Source organism: Garra rufa, chromosome 6 (assembly GCF_049309525.1).
Source record: "Garra rufa chromosome 6, GarRuf1.0, whole genome shotgun sequence".
In the NCBI taxonomy this organism is placed as follows: Eukaryota; Metazoa; Chordata; class Actinopteri; order Cypriniformes; family Cyprinidae; genus Garra; species Garra rufa.
In genome coordinates, this window is record NC_133366.1 from 44,998,633 (window position 1) to 45,011,641 (window position 13,009).

General features: G+C 34.6%; 1 protein-coding gene across 1 annotated transcript; it reads left to right on the forward strand.

Annotated features, from left to right (window-relative positions):
- Nucleotides 1–337: 337 nt before the first annotated feature.
- LOC141336943 (uncharacterized) lies at nucleotides 338–9,200 on the forward strand. The gene is made up of 6 exons (XM_073842666.1): nucleotides 338–631; nucleotides 1,399–1,549; nucleotides 6,684–7,025; nucleotides 8,161–8,460; nucleotides 8,541–8,639; nucleotides 8,747–9,200. The coding sequence occupies exons 1-6, from the start codon at nucleotides 338–340 to the stop codon at nucleotides 8,773–8,775; spliced, it is 1,215 nt and encodes a 404-aa protein (XP_073698767.1). The 3' UTR covers nucleotides 8,776–9,200.
- The last annotated feature ends 3,809 nt before the right edge of the window (nucleotides 9,201–13,009 follow it).

The following is a 13,009-nucleotide window of genomic DNA, read 5'->3' on the forward strand; positions in this document are numbered from 1 at the left end:
CCTGTGCACAATTGATGCAGCCTTTGATGTCCTAAACAGCCGCAACCCACTTGGCAAAGGATACAAAGCACCCATCAAGCCAACTACTAAACACCGGGCAAAAGTTGTTTTAGAAGAAACAGAGTCACTTCTCCGTGGGCTTAAAATGAAAGGAACAGACAACACACTCGTACATGTGCATTCCACACAGAAAAAGACACCTGTGGAAGTGCTTGTGCCTGAGGATGACTCCCTCTCTGACCTTCCAGATATTGACAACCTGTCTGAGTACAAGGAAGCAGCAATCTCTTACATCACAGGCTTTATTGTGAAAAAGATGAAATAGAAGGTAACTTGCATGCCTTGCTCAAAAGCACTGACCTCAGATGACTTGGTACATCGTTTCCTCACTCTAAAGGACAGAGGTGGTCTACAGAAACCATCTCCAGGCATCACTGTAGTTTGCCAAGCTACAGAAAGATGCTTTCAGCGGCTTCTAAAAGCCAATGAGGGAAGGGCTCCACAGGGGAGAGGAACAACAGCAGCCATTGTCACCCAGGTTCTTTCTGATTGTTCTGAGAAGAATCTCTTCCCACAACTGCACTGTCACATGTTTGACATGTGTGTTGAAGCTAACCATGTCCATGTTCTGGTGAAGATGGCTTCTGCATGGTACTGTAAAATTTGACTTAATCATATAGCAAGGCGGGAGACATATAAAATTAAAGAAGGCAAGGTGGTCAGCAAAAAACTAACAAAATTAATCCATTTTTATGGAGATTATGGGAAAGGTGGTTGGTCATTTCTGTCTGTCTGTCCATGTGTATGTATGTGGTATTTTTCTATGTGTATGTTTTTGTACGTGTATGTCAGAATGTGGCCATTTGACACTTTTCTTGTAGTTATCAGACATCAAACATGGAAAATGGTAGCCTAACTCTCTTTGGACAACATTGTGAATGTTACTTAGAGCCTGCACGTAAGGGGCCTAAGTAACTTTCAATGTCTGCTTTAAAGGAATTACGTACATGTGTTGTCTCTAATTAACTTCAATGCTCTATGGTGGCAGGCTATATATATATATATATATATATATATATATATATATATACTTAAAAACATATCATTTCCCCTAGAGGTGAAATGAACTCCATCTTTCAAAAATAGACCAGGACTATCAAGCCTAATGTGAGGGTGCTCAATCATGGCACCATTTAAGCTATGAACAAATGTAGCCATAACACTGTTAACAAATTTCCTGGCCTTGTCAAGCAATAAGATTTTCATGCCAGGGTGACGGAGTTCAAGATGGTGCAAGTCCTCTTTCATTGTGTTCACCAGCTGGACACTGCTGACCTCCCCAATGTCGTTGCCACCACAGTGGATGACTAGGACATCCGGTGTTGCTCTTCCTCGCAGGGAGTTGTAGAAAAAGGGGAGAAGTCCATTCCACCGCAGTCCACCTCAGCCAAGCCAGACGTGGACTCCTGGCAGACTGAGGTTGCTCCCCAGGGTCTCTACAGCTCTCTGGGCACCCCGCCTGATATAGCTGTCACCCACAATCCACACTGTGTCTATGGAAGGAAAATAAATGAGTTTAATGAATGCTTGAGATAATGAAAAATAATAACTATGAAAGGTAGCTCATTTTGACAATACTGTCACATGTGGGGAAAAATAGAATAAAGGATCAACTCTTCAAAATACTGTTTATATCAAAATATAATTATTTTTGTCCATTTAAAAACACACAATTTTCTGGTTATTCAAAATTAACTCATTTGTAAGTGGTTCTAGATAAAAGCAGTGTAAGCAGTGTAAATTATGTAAATTATTTACAGTCAGAACCAGTCTGCAGATTTGAGTTGACAAATTCCATAGAAAATCGCCTAGTGTATGATGGTCACAGACTCTGTGTTTTTTAGGTTTAGACTCTTATTCCATCCAGACAGAGGATATCAAACAGTTTGATATTTTCAGCTTATTTTAGAACACATTGTTTTAATTTGCCATGCGTCTCCTATCAACAAGATGCAAGTTTCTGCTTGAATTTGTTGTGATCGGAACAACTTCAAAGTCTGCTTCTGTCACCATTTACAAAGTAAGTATATGATACCTAGTGTTTTAAAAATCTGTTCAGATTTAAAAACAAAACAAAACCATGACAGACCATGTAATATCAGCTGTCAAATGTCAATTAGCCAAATATAGTACTTACAGTTTAAGCTGTGTGCAAACACTGCATTAGATGCCTCACGGTTGGCCATGATGACAACAGGAATTGATCACTGAAAGAAATAACATTAACGTTAAACATCTTGTAAACCAGTGGTACCCAAACTTTTTCTGCTGGGCCCCCCTTTTGCAGAATAACATAAACACAACTTCTGAAGGATTTATTTGAAACGTAATAATTAAAATTCAGTGTGTGCCATCTTACTAAAAAAAATAAACAAGGAACTGGTCACTTTTACAGTAGAAACATGAAAAAAAAAACATTTAATTTTTTTTTTTATATGTAACAGCATTATTTTTTTTATTATTATTTTTTTTTTAAACAGATTTTATCAAACTGGCCTCTGCCCAAAAATGAACATTTCTGAACTGCAGGGTTTAGACTTATTTACTAGTCTCACAGTCTTTTCAGTGACTGGGGTGGGCTTGCTTTGTGCTGCAGATCCTCTCAAATCGGGGATGCAGCTGTGAGACTGCCACTCTTAGCTCATTTTCAATGTCCAGCTTTGATCTGTATTTTGTCTTGATTGAGGCAACTGCTGAAAACCCTATGATGTGGCAAAAGGAAGGAGTATTGCCAGGGCTCTCCTGCCTAGCACTGGGTAGTCCTTTTCCACTCCAATCCAAAATGCAGCCAGTGCCTTGGACTTAAACTGAAGCCTCATTGTTGAATCAGAGGTGACATCAATGACTGTTCCTGTTCCGCTGTGCTGAAGTCAGAGGGTGGTACTGCACTGAAGGGGTCTCGAATCCAATCATATTTTGCAGGATCTTGCACTGGGAAATACCTCTGGAAATGTTTTTGTAGGGCAGAGATATGAGTTGTCATGCATGGGATCACTGTGTTTTGAAGTTTGTTCACCTCACTGAATGATTTCAAGTTCTCAAATGAGTCTATATTCCCTTCTTTCACTTTCTGCACCCACATCTCCAGTTTTCTTGTGAATGATGTGATTTTATCTGTCAGCTGGGGAAGGTGTGTGTTGGTGCCCTGCATCTGCAAATTTAGTTCATTTAGTTTCTGAAACATGTCGCTTAGGTATGCCAGATTCATGAGGAAGTTGTTATTGTTGAACTTATTGGCAAGTTCATTTCCCTCTTCTTCCAAGAAGATTCTGATCTCATCCCGCAATTCAAACACCCTGGATAAAACTTTGCCACGTGACAGCCAACGGGACTCGCTGTGAAACAAAACTGCTGTGTGATCAGATCGCATTTACTCACACAGTGTGCAAAAAATCCGCGCTTTGACCGGTCTTGTTTTGATGTAGTTTACGGTGGCGATAATATCTGTCATTACATCGTTCAACTCGGGACTCATCTGTTTAGATGCTAGCGCCTCCCGGTGTATCATACAGTGTGTCCATTGCACATTTGGGAAACGTGCTTGATTAATGCTTGAAGACCTCCACGTCTACCGGCCATTGCCTGAGCTCCATCTGTGCAGATCCCAAATTTAAAACAATGATAACCAGCCATATAGAACAAAATTAGATGAGTAACTTTTTATGCAACCAGCCACAAGTATGAAAAACAAATATTTCTCTAGCAGTTTATCACAATAAAACAACTAGATCAACAACCTGTAAAAATTAACAATCCACACATTTGTGGATTGCATGTGATATGCGGTTGGTTGTTGTTTGGGTGTAATACATTGGTATTTTCTGTTTCATTCCTTGAGAGAAGTTCTCTTTTGATACCAGTAAATAGACAGTAACAGTAACTTAAGAAAATTTTCACACTTATGTAATTGCTGTGTGGGGAAAACTAAGCCACAGTTGAATAGTAATCATTCCTGAATTTTAATTGTCACATCTTAACCTTAATCTTTAAAGTGAATAACAAATTAAGAACGGGAAGTTCAAACCGGCATAAAAAGTTTTATGATGATTTAACAGAACAATTAGAATTCTCCAAAATTCCAAAAAGAGCATAACAGAATTAGAATATGGCACAATGGCACAATCAAATGTGTATCTATTTATATCATGTCTGATGTCATGAGAAATCAAAAACAGAATTATATGACATAAACAATTTGCACAGATTAAGCATGTTGCACAAAAACATGTTTCAGTGATAATATTTCATAATAAAAAACACAGTTTGGCAAATAAAGTTATATTTAATAACACCATCAGTTTAACCAATAAGAAATGACAGGTTAAATCTCTATCATACATGATTACCACTCTGACAGTGACAGTAGAAGCTGTGAGTAATTTCCCATCTGCCTTGAAATTAAAATGCTGTTTCAAATAAAAAAAAGCTGACTAGATTTGTAAGTAGGATTTGTAACACTTTCCATTGTACGTCTAATGGCTCCACAAAATTGGACACAATATTTTTTAGAATTATTACAGCAAAAATCTTGCACAAAATCCAAAATAAATCACAATTAAAAATAAATTTCTATTAGTGTTACAACATTTAAAAAATGCTGGGTTAAAAACAACCCAGCACTGGGTAAAATATGGCCAAGCCCTGTGGTCAAAAAATAAAAAATAGGTTGTAAATTAAAAATCTGACACATAATTACTAGAGGCATCAGCAATAATTAAAAATTGAACATTCATTAAAAAGCAATTTAAAAATGTTTATTATTTATTTAACTTATTGATACATTTTAATTTTTAACATATTAATAAATGTTAAATTCCAACCTATTTCAGGTTCATTTAAAGCAAGAAATATAGTCATTTTTAAGCAATAGTTGAGTTAAATAAAACTACCAAGAAGGTTGGGTTAAACATGTAACCTAACTGCTGAGTCAAAACAACTTTATCCCCGGGTTTGTCCATATTTCACCTAGCACTGGGTAGATTTTAACCCAGCATTTTTTTTTTTTTTTCAAATGAAGCCTGGCACAACAACATTATTACTTGACATTAACTTACACAGTTTAGAGATAAATGGAATATTTCTAAGCCATTTTAATTTGTAGCAGACAAATATTTAAATTTTATATCAAAGATTGATACACATAACATACAAAAAAAAATCTGTTTTACAGGTGTTTAACGTTCAAACATTCCCAGGTTTTCCCTGGCAACATACACTTTAGTATGTTGTCTAGTGAATCGGTATTCAGTATCAGTTTAATTACACTTAAATCAATAAGCATTATAAACATCAAAAGTATAAAATCTATAGTCAAATCATTTTTTTTTATCTCATGCTGATTCATTTTCTAAACAGAAAGACTTTTATTTTGACTTCTGATTTGCTTATCATCTGCTGGGGAAACGCAGTATGTAGGAGTTTACAGTATGTAACTTATTCGTCTCATGTGTTCTTGTGAAACGCATGATGAATGCGTTTGTTTTCTAAATTACGCTGGTGTTCTTCATAGGAAAACACACCAACACACCGACCTTGGTCTTCCTGTTTGTATTTCCCGGGAACAGTCACCGCCTTTCTACCGGATTTATTGTGAAACCCCAGGAGGCAAGTCATTGAGGACTTCAAAGTTTTTATTTACATACATTGTTAAGCCATTACTCAGTAGCTCTAACACAATAGTAAAAATTTACACTGTAATATGGTGATTATCTGACATCGTTATGACATGTATGAATAAAAGCGGAAGTGTTTTAGCATAAGTCACATGTAAGTGTTTTTTCGCTGGAAAGTCCGGTATATCCCTGTTAGTAATTCATTCCTAATACGAAAGTATCACCAGATAGATAAATAGATAAGCAGCCAGATAGATAGACAGTCAGTCACTTAAACGATAACAAAGCGAGCAACAACTTATCAAATATAGCTTTGAGTGCATTAGCTGGTAGTTTGTTTTGGTTGAGGCACTGAATCAAAGCTAATTACACCTGAGCTTCTTTCAACACATCCATTGGCTGCAAATATCTTTATAGTCACTTTTAAACAATGTATAAACCTATTAATTTAACAATTAGGAACAATATTTAAGACAGTTTACACACAAGTATTACTAGAATTTTATGCAAAAAAATAATGTAGCTCTGGCTGCATGTCTTTCATTTCCTAATTTTCACTAGTTGCTTTCTTTTTTCCAAAACAAACAAACAAAAAACATAAGAAGGAGGGATTTGCACCTTTATTACTTTATCAGTCCAAACTAACTCCATCAAGTGAGGTGCCAGGTTTCTGTGCAACACATATTGTAAAATATGTTTGTGGTCACTGTGGCTTTGCTGTAAGCAACTAAATCTTTGAGTTCTAAAAGCCTAATGTATTTTAAATAAATAAATAACAGTTTATTATTAGTTTTAGAACTAGCAGTATTAGAGTCAAATTCCCCTTGCATCTGTGGAAAGTCCCTCAGATAAGCTATATATTCATCTATTCAACATAGAAGCCAAACAAACATGCTTCGCCTTCTAATCGTTTTAAGTTTCCTCAGAGGAGGTTGGTTACTGCTCTGGCTGGATGTTTCTAAACTGGATGGATATGACAGGAGTTTTATAATGTTATTTTTTCTCCCACAGCTTATCTTTCAGATATCATAGCAAGAGGAGACACTGCTGTTGTGTTCGGTCAGGATGCTTCATTCTCTTGCACGCTGTCAGATGCATCTGGTGTCAAACAAGTTACTTGGCAGCGGGTACGTAATACGGAACCGGTACAAACTCTGGCTACATTCAGCGACCTCTTCAAGGATCATGTGGATGATCAGTATTTGGGAAAAGTCACTTTCACCGCAGCATCAGTTAATTCAACGTCCATTAAGATCAAAAACGCAACATTTGAAGACGAGGCTTGCTACATTTGTTCCTTCAAAGTTTATCCATTGCAACCTAAACGACAAACCTTGTGCCTCACTGTCAAAGGTAGGCTAAATAACATGCAACCATAACAGTCACAAAGGTTTTCTCTCAGGGTTTGAATCAAAAACACACAAACGAGCTAAAAAGGGCAGATTTTAACCAAACACTGAACTGTGTTTTCAGGACTAGGGCATGTCAATTTGGGTCAGGCTGTTACATGTGTCTAATTTTATATGATTTCCCCCCAAAACAGTGGTTTGATATGTATATATGTTAAAAATTTAAATTGATTAATGTATTATTTAGTGTTTCATTATTGTTTTGCAGTTATTAGTCTGAAATGGCTTGTAATTGGTTATGTAATGGCAGGTTCCTACTGTAACAACTTATCCTATATGTGACCCTGGACTACAAAACCAGTCATAAGGAAAATGGAAAATGAGATTTATACTTCACCTGGAAGCTTTCCATTAATGTTTAGTGTGTTAAGATACAAATCTGAAGGTGCAGAAAATTCTAAATATTGAGAAAATCGCCTTTAAAATTGTCCAAATAAAATTGTTAGCAATGCACATTATTAATCAAAAATTAAGTTTTGATATATTTATGGTAGGAAATTTACAAAATATTTTCATGGAACATGATCTTTACTTAATATCCTAATGATTTTTGGCATAAAAGTAAAATCAATCATTTGATTCATGCAATGTATTGTTGGCTATTGCTACAAATATACCTGTACTACTTAAGACTGGTTTTGTGGTCCAGGGTCACATAGAGTTTGACAGTATTCCACACTATTGGAAACAGAAGACTGTTGTGAGGTAAATGAACTGTATCTTTTTCCTGGGCAATAACAGTGAAAATATTTAATGGCTGTTTTTAGTCAAGAATTAAATAAAAAAATATTCTCTGGACGAAGTGGAAAAAACAAGCAATCTAAGATAATGCAAATATGCAAAAACTGGTAAGGGAGGAAGTGAATCATAAGATACTCAGATATCTGTCAGTGAACAATAATGGCAAACAATGTGTTCAACATGCAACTGAAACTTTTATTTGGGTTCCAGTTCCAGAAAAATGAAAGTAGTACATACAGCCTGTTATCCATTTTGTGTGTGTGTGGTATTAAAAGATTATATGCAATTATGTCATGATAATCATAAGTCATTATGTTTCCGGTATTTTTTTTTTTTAGGTATAATAGAAATAACCACGTCAGTGAATCCTGCAACCAGTTCTGATCCAGATGTTGTAGTCTCGTGTTCAGCCACCGGAAAACCGACTCCAACTATCCACTGGAAATCTGCAGAGGAACATTTAAACAACTTTAGGTCGAGTAATTTCACAACTCTCAACAAAGACAGCTCAACTACCATTACAAGCAATCTCACACTTCCACTCTCAGAGTTTCATGGGAAGTACGTGGAATGTGTGGCTCAGAGTGACATAATTGAAAAGAGCGACCAAATCTATGTGCCTGAAGTAGATTATAAAGGTAATTTGATTTGACTTTTGAAACATGTTTTTAGGGAATTAAAAAATTATATTAACACAAAAAAACTTTTTGTTTCACAGAAAATAAAGTCACATTAAGAAATTATATCATTCCAGTGCTGGTTGTAATTATCATCAGTATTGTCATTATCGCTACCTACCTTCACACCAAGTTAAATGGTAAGCAGAAAAATATAACACTCTAGCTATTAGAAACATATTTATTATCATGTAACAAAAACAGTATTATTTTGTATATACATTATTATTTTCTTTTTTTTTTTCAGATAAAGAAAAATCAGATTGTATGGCTTGAACTACTCTGCAACTGCTACTTTATTCTGAATTTTTTATGATGCAGCTTTTGCTAGCTTCAAAAAAGTCACTTCATGTTTACATTATGAATAAGCTATTTTTTATATAATGGTATAAACAATATCTGTTCACCTGAAAAAGGCTGTATTTTTCCACAGTTTCTACACTCTGTGTGTGCACTTTAAGTTCTTTCAACCTGACATTCTGTATTATTTATTGTTGTGATATTTGTTTGAATACTTCTGTTACTACTGGCTGCCTTCGAGTAATATGCTCATGCTACCAATTTAGAATTAGTATATTGAATAAAATAGAATAGACTTATTAGATTTATTGTTTTGTGTGTTATATATATGTGTATTTGTATATTTGTGTGTGTGTTTATATATAAATATATATAATTAAAACCTTTGTTGTGGTTTTCAACAGATTTATACATCACCCAGTCAAATCTATATGTGACTCTGCACAAAACCAACATACTTTTTGATTAGTAATATGCAGTGGTGTATGAAGTACCTGAAAGACATACTTAAGTAAAAGTACAGATATCTTACCAGAAAACGACTTTGGTAGAAGTTGAAGTGACCGTTTAGAATATTACTTGAGTCATAAAGTATGTGATATTTATTGTACTTAAGTACACAAAGTAATTTTTCATCTTAAACATACTTAGTATTGAAAGAAAAAGTACAAGCAAATGCAACTTTTTTTTTCCGCAACTGCGAGTTTATATCATCCATTTCTGAGAAAAAAAAAGTACGAATTATGAGTTCATATTGCAATTCTGACTTTATTTCTCACAATTGTGAGTTTATATCAGCCAATTCAGAGACAAAAAGTCAGAATTATGAGTTTATATCTCACAATTCTGACTCTCGCAATTGCAAGTTTATATCACCCAATTTTGAGAAAAAAGTCAGAATTAAGTTTGAATCATGCCAGAATTTCCTGAAAAGTAGTCAGAATTGCGAGATGCAACCTCGCATTTGCGAGAAAAAAGTCTGAATTGTGGGGTTTATCTTGCAATTCTGACTTTATTTCTCACAATTGCAAGTTTATCACCCAATTCTGAGAAAAAAGTTTGTATCATGCCATTTCCTGAAAAAAGTCTGAATTGCGAGATACTTGCATATGGCAGAAAAAAGTCAGAATTCTGAGTTTATTTCTCACAATTGCAAGTTTAAATCACCCAATTCTAAGAAAAAAGTCAGAATTGATTTTGTATCACGCCAGAATTTCCTGAAAAGAAGTCAGAATTGCGAGATATTCGCATTTGTGAGAAAAAAAAATCAGAATTGTGAGCTTTATTTTTTAGCGAGAAGTTTATATCTCACAATTTTGACTTTATTTCTCGCAATTGCAAGATTATATCACCTAATTCTGAGAAAAGAAGTCAGAGGAATACAAACTCGCATTTGCAAGAAAAAAAATCAGAATTGCGAGATATAAACTGAGAAAAACGAAAATCAGAATTCCACTCTAAAAAAATGTTGTGACGGAAATAAAGAGATGAGAGAAAGAAAACTAAATTTCAATGCAAATGCAAAATTATTTTGAAGAAAAGGCAATATTTTTGTGAGCAAACACTTTCTAGATAGAACACAATACTTTTGTGAAATAATTTTTTTCATACAAAATTAAGAAAAAAAGACTGTTTTCTGACTCAATTCTGACTGAGATCCTGACTTCTAATTATTTTGTACTAAGTAAAGAATATGCTTCGAGGAAATGTATCGGAGTAAAAGTATACATTTTAATCAGGAAATGTAGTGGAGTAAAAGTAAAAGTTAGCTGAAATATAAAAACTCAAGTAAAGTACAGATACTCCCAAAAAATACTTAAGTACAGTAATGAAGTATTATTACTTCGTTACATTACACCACTGGTAATATGCATTGCTTAGAACTTGATTTGAACAATCTATACAATGTATAGTCCATACTGTAGGTGTCCGTACCTATTACTGAACCTTTCAGAGCCGGACATGAAAATGTCCAAGCAACAAAATGTTATAGCATTCAAAAGTCTCTCACTAATCTACAACACACTGACATGCTGTTCATAATGTTTAAAGTTCTCCAATAAAATATGCTTGTTGGATCCTGAAGCACATCCCTGAACCACCAGTCACTGATGACTAACCCACCATAAATAGCAGTAGAATAATTATCTTATCAAGAAGACTTGAAATTCCTTTGTATCCTTTGCATAACCCATTCTTGATGACACTAAAAGAATGATATTCAAATAATTAGGCCTTCTGATTAATACAGGAAATTTGTCACGTGACACATTAACAGCATCATGTTAGGACTTATCCAGTGATACTCATTTCAGTGAGTCACACAGTGTTGATACAGTATAAATCGTGCAAGGAAAGTACCTAAAGTAACCAATATGAAATCTAAAAAAACTAAACAAAAAAAATAAAAATAAAACAAAAACAAAACTGTAGTGCTAATTTCTTCTTAATCCATACATAACTTTAACTTTAACATAATCAAATTCAAGTTGTTGTTGAGAAAAGGTCTTGCCTTATTTACATTCGAACCTGGCACATTAAAGAAATAGTTCACCCAAAAGAAATTCTGAAAATGTACTCACCCTCAGGCCATCCAAGATTAGTTTTTTCCCCTATCAGAACAGATTTGGATGCAGTTAACATTACATAAGTTGTTTACAAATGGATGTGCAGTTAATGGGTGCCATCAGAATGAGTCTAAACAGCTGATAAAAATGTCACAATAATCCACAAGAAATCCACATGACTCCAGTCAAGATGTTAATTGATAGACATTTGTGTGGATTACTTGTAAATTGTGATGTTTTTTTATCAGTTGTTTGGACGGCACCCATTTACTGCAGAGGATCCATTGGTGAGGAAGTGATGTAATGCTAAAATGGCCTAAGGGTGACTAAACCTCAGCAAATATTTAGTTTCATTTCGCCTTTGACATCACATGAGAACTCATTTGTTTACTTTACTGGAAGTGCAGAACACCCAGCACTTCCGTCCTGTTTCACATGGAATTTGGACGACTGGATGCAAATTTAATCAAAACATTTAGTCCATTAACAATATTATTTGGTATTTTAAGTAGGCTACATATAAACACTAATGAACTTAATATATAGCCTGCAAAATTAACTTGATTATACTTGTTTAAGTTCATTAGCTTTCTAGTGGATTTTTAAATTTTGATTTATCCAAAGATAAATAGGCACAACTAACAAGCTGGTTGTAAATTATGTTAGTTAGAAATCATTTTGACACTTGATCTTGTTAGTTAGATTAAATAACAAATATTTGATTAATTATCAATAATTATCAACTCCTATACTCCTAATATTTCAAGTGTATTTCAGCCACATACAGTGCCTTGCAAAAGTATTCACACCCTTTCATTTTTTTTTCACATTTTGTTTTATTGCAGTATTATGTTAAACTGCTTTAAATTAGTTTTTCCCCACATCAGTTTACACTCCATACACCATAATAATGACAAAGCAAAAACCAGATTTGCAAATTTTACAAATTTCTTAAAAATAAAACACTGAAATAAGTACATTGCATAAGTATTCATACCCTTAACTCAGTACATAGTTGAAACACCTTTACAGCCTCAAGTCTTTTTGGGTATTATGTGACAAGCTTTGCACATCTGCATTTGGCAATTATCTGCCATTCTTTGCCTCACCTTTTCACCTCTCAGCTTGGATGGGGGCTGGCAGACATTTTCTAGAGTCCTAGTTGTTCCAATCATCTTCCATTATGGATAATGGAGACTATATGCTTCTGTGAACCTTCAATGCAGCAGATTTTTTTCTGAACTCTTCTCTAGATCATTGCCTTAACGCAAGTCTGTCACTGAGCTCTACAGGCAGTTATCCTGACTTCAGGATTTGGTTTTTGCTCTGACATACATTTTCAGCTGTTAGACCTTTTCTGAGAGGTGTGTGCCTTTCTAAATCATGCTCATTCAAATGAATTTGCCACAGTTTAACTCCACTCGAAGTGTAGTAACATCTAGAAGCAATACGAATGCTCCTGAGCTAAATTTCGAGTGTCCCAGAAAAGGGTATGAATACTTATGCAACGGGATCTTTTCAGTTTTTTATTTTTAATAATAATAATTAATAATTAAAAATGTTTTGCTTTGCCATTATAGAAGGGAGTGTAGATGTGATAAAAAAGTAATTTAAAGTAGTTTAACATAAGGCAGCAACATCAC

What these genes read in the sequence shown, in the direction of transcription:
- LOC141336943 (XM_073842666.1), top strand. Translation starts at nt 338, where the DNA reads ATGCCTTGCTCAAAAGCACTGACCTCAGATGACTTGGTACATCGTTTC. An exon ending in TGTCACCCACAATCCACACT is followed by an intron (nt 1,550 to 6,683) that starts GTGTCTATGGAA and finishes TTTCTCCCACAG; the next exon opens with CTTATCTTTCAGATATCATA. An exon ending in CCTTCACACCAAGTTAAATG is followed by an intron (nt 8,640 to 8,746) that starts GTAAGCAGAAAA and finishes TTTTTTTTTCAG; the next exon opens with ATAAAGAAAAATCAGATTGT.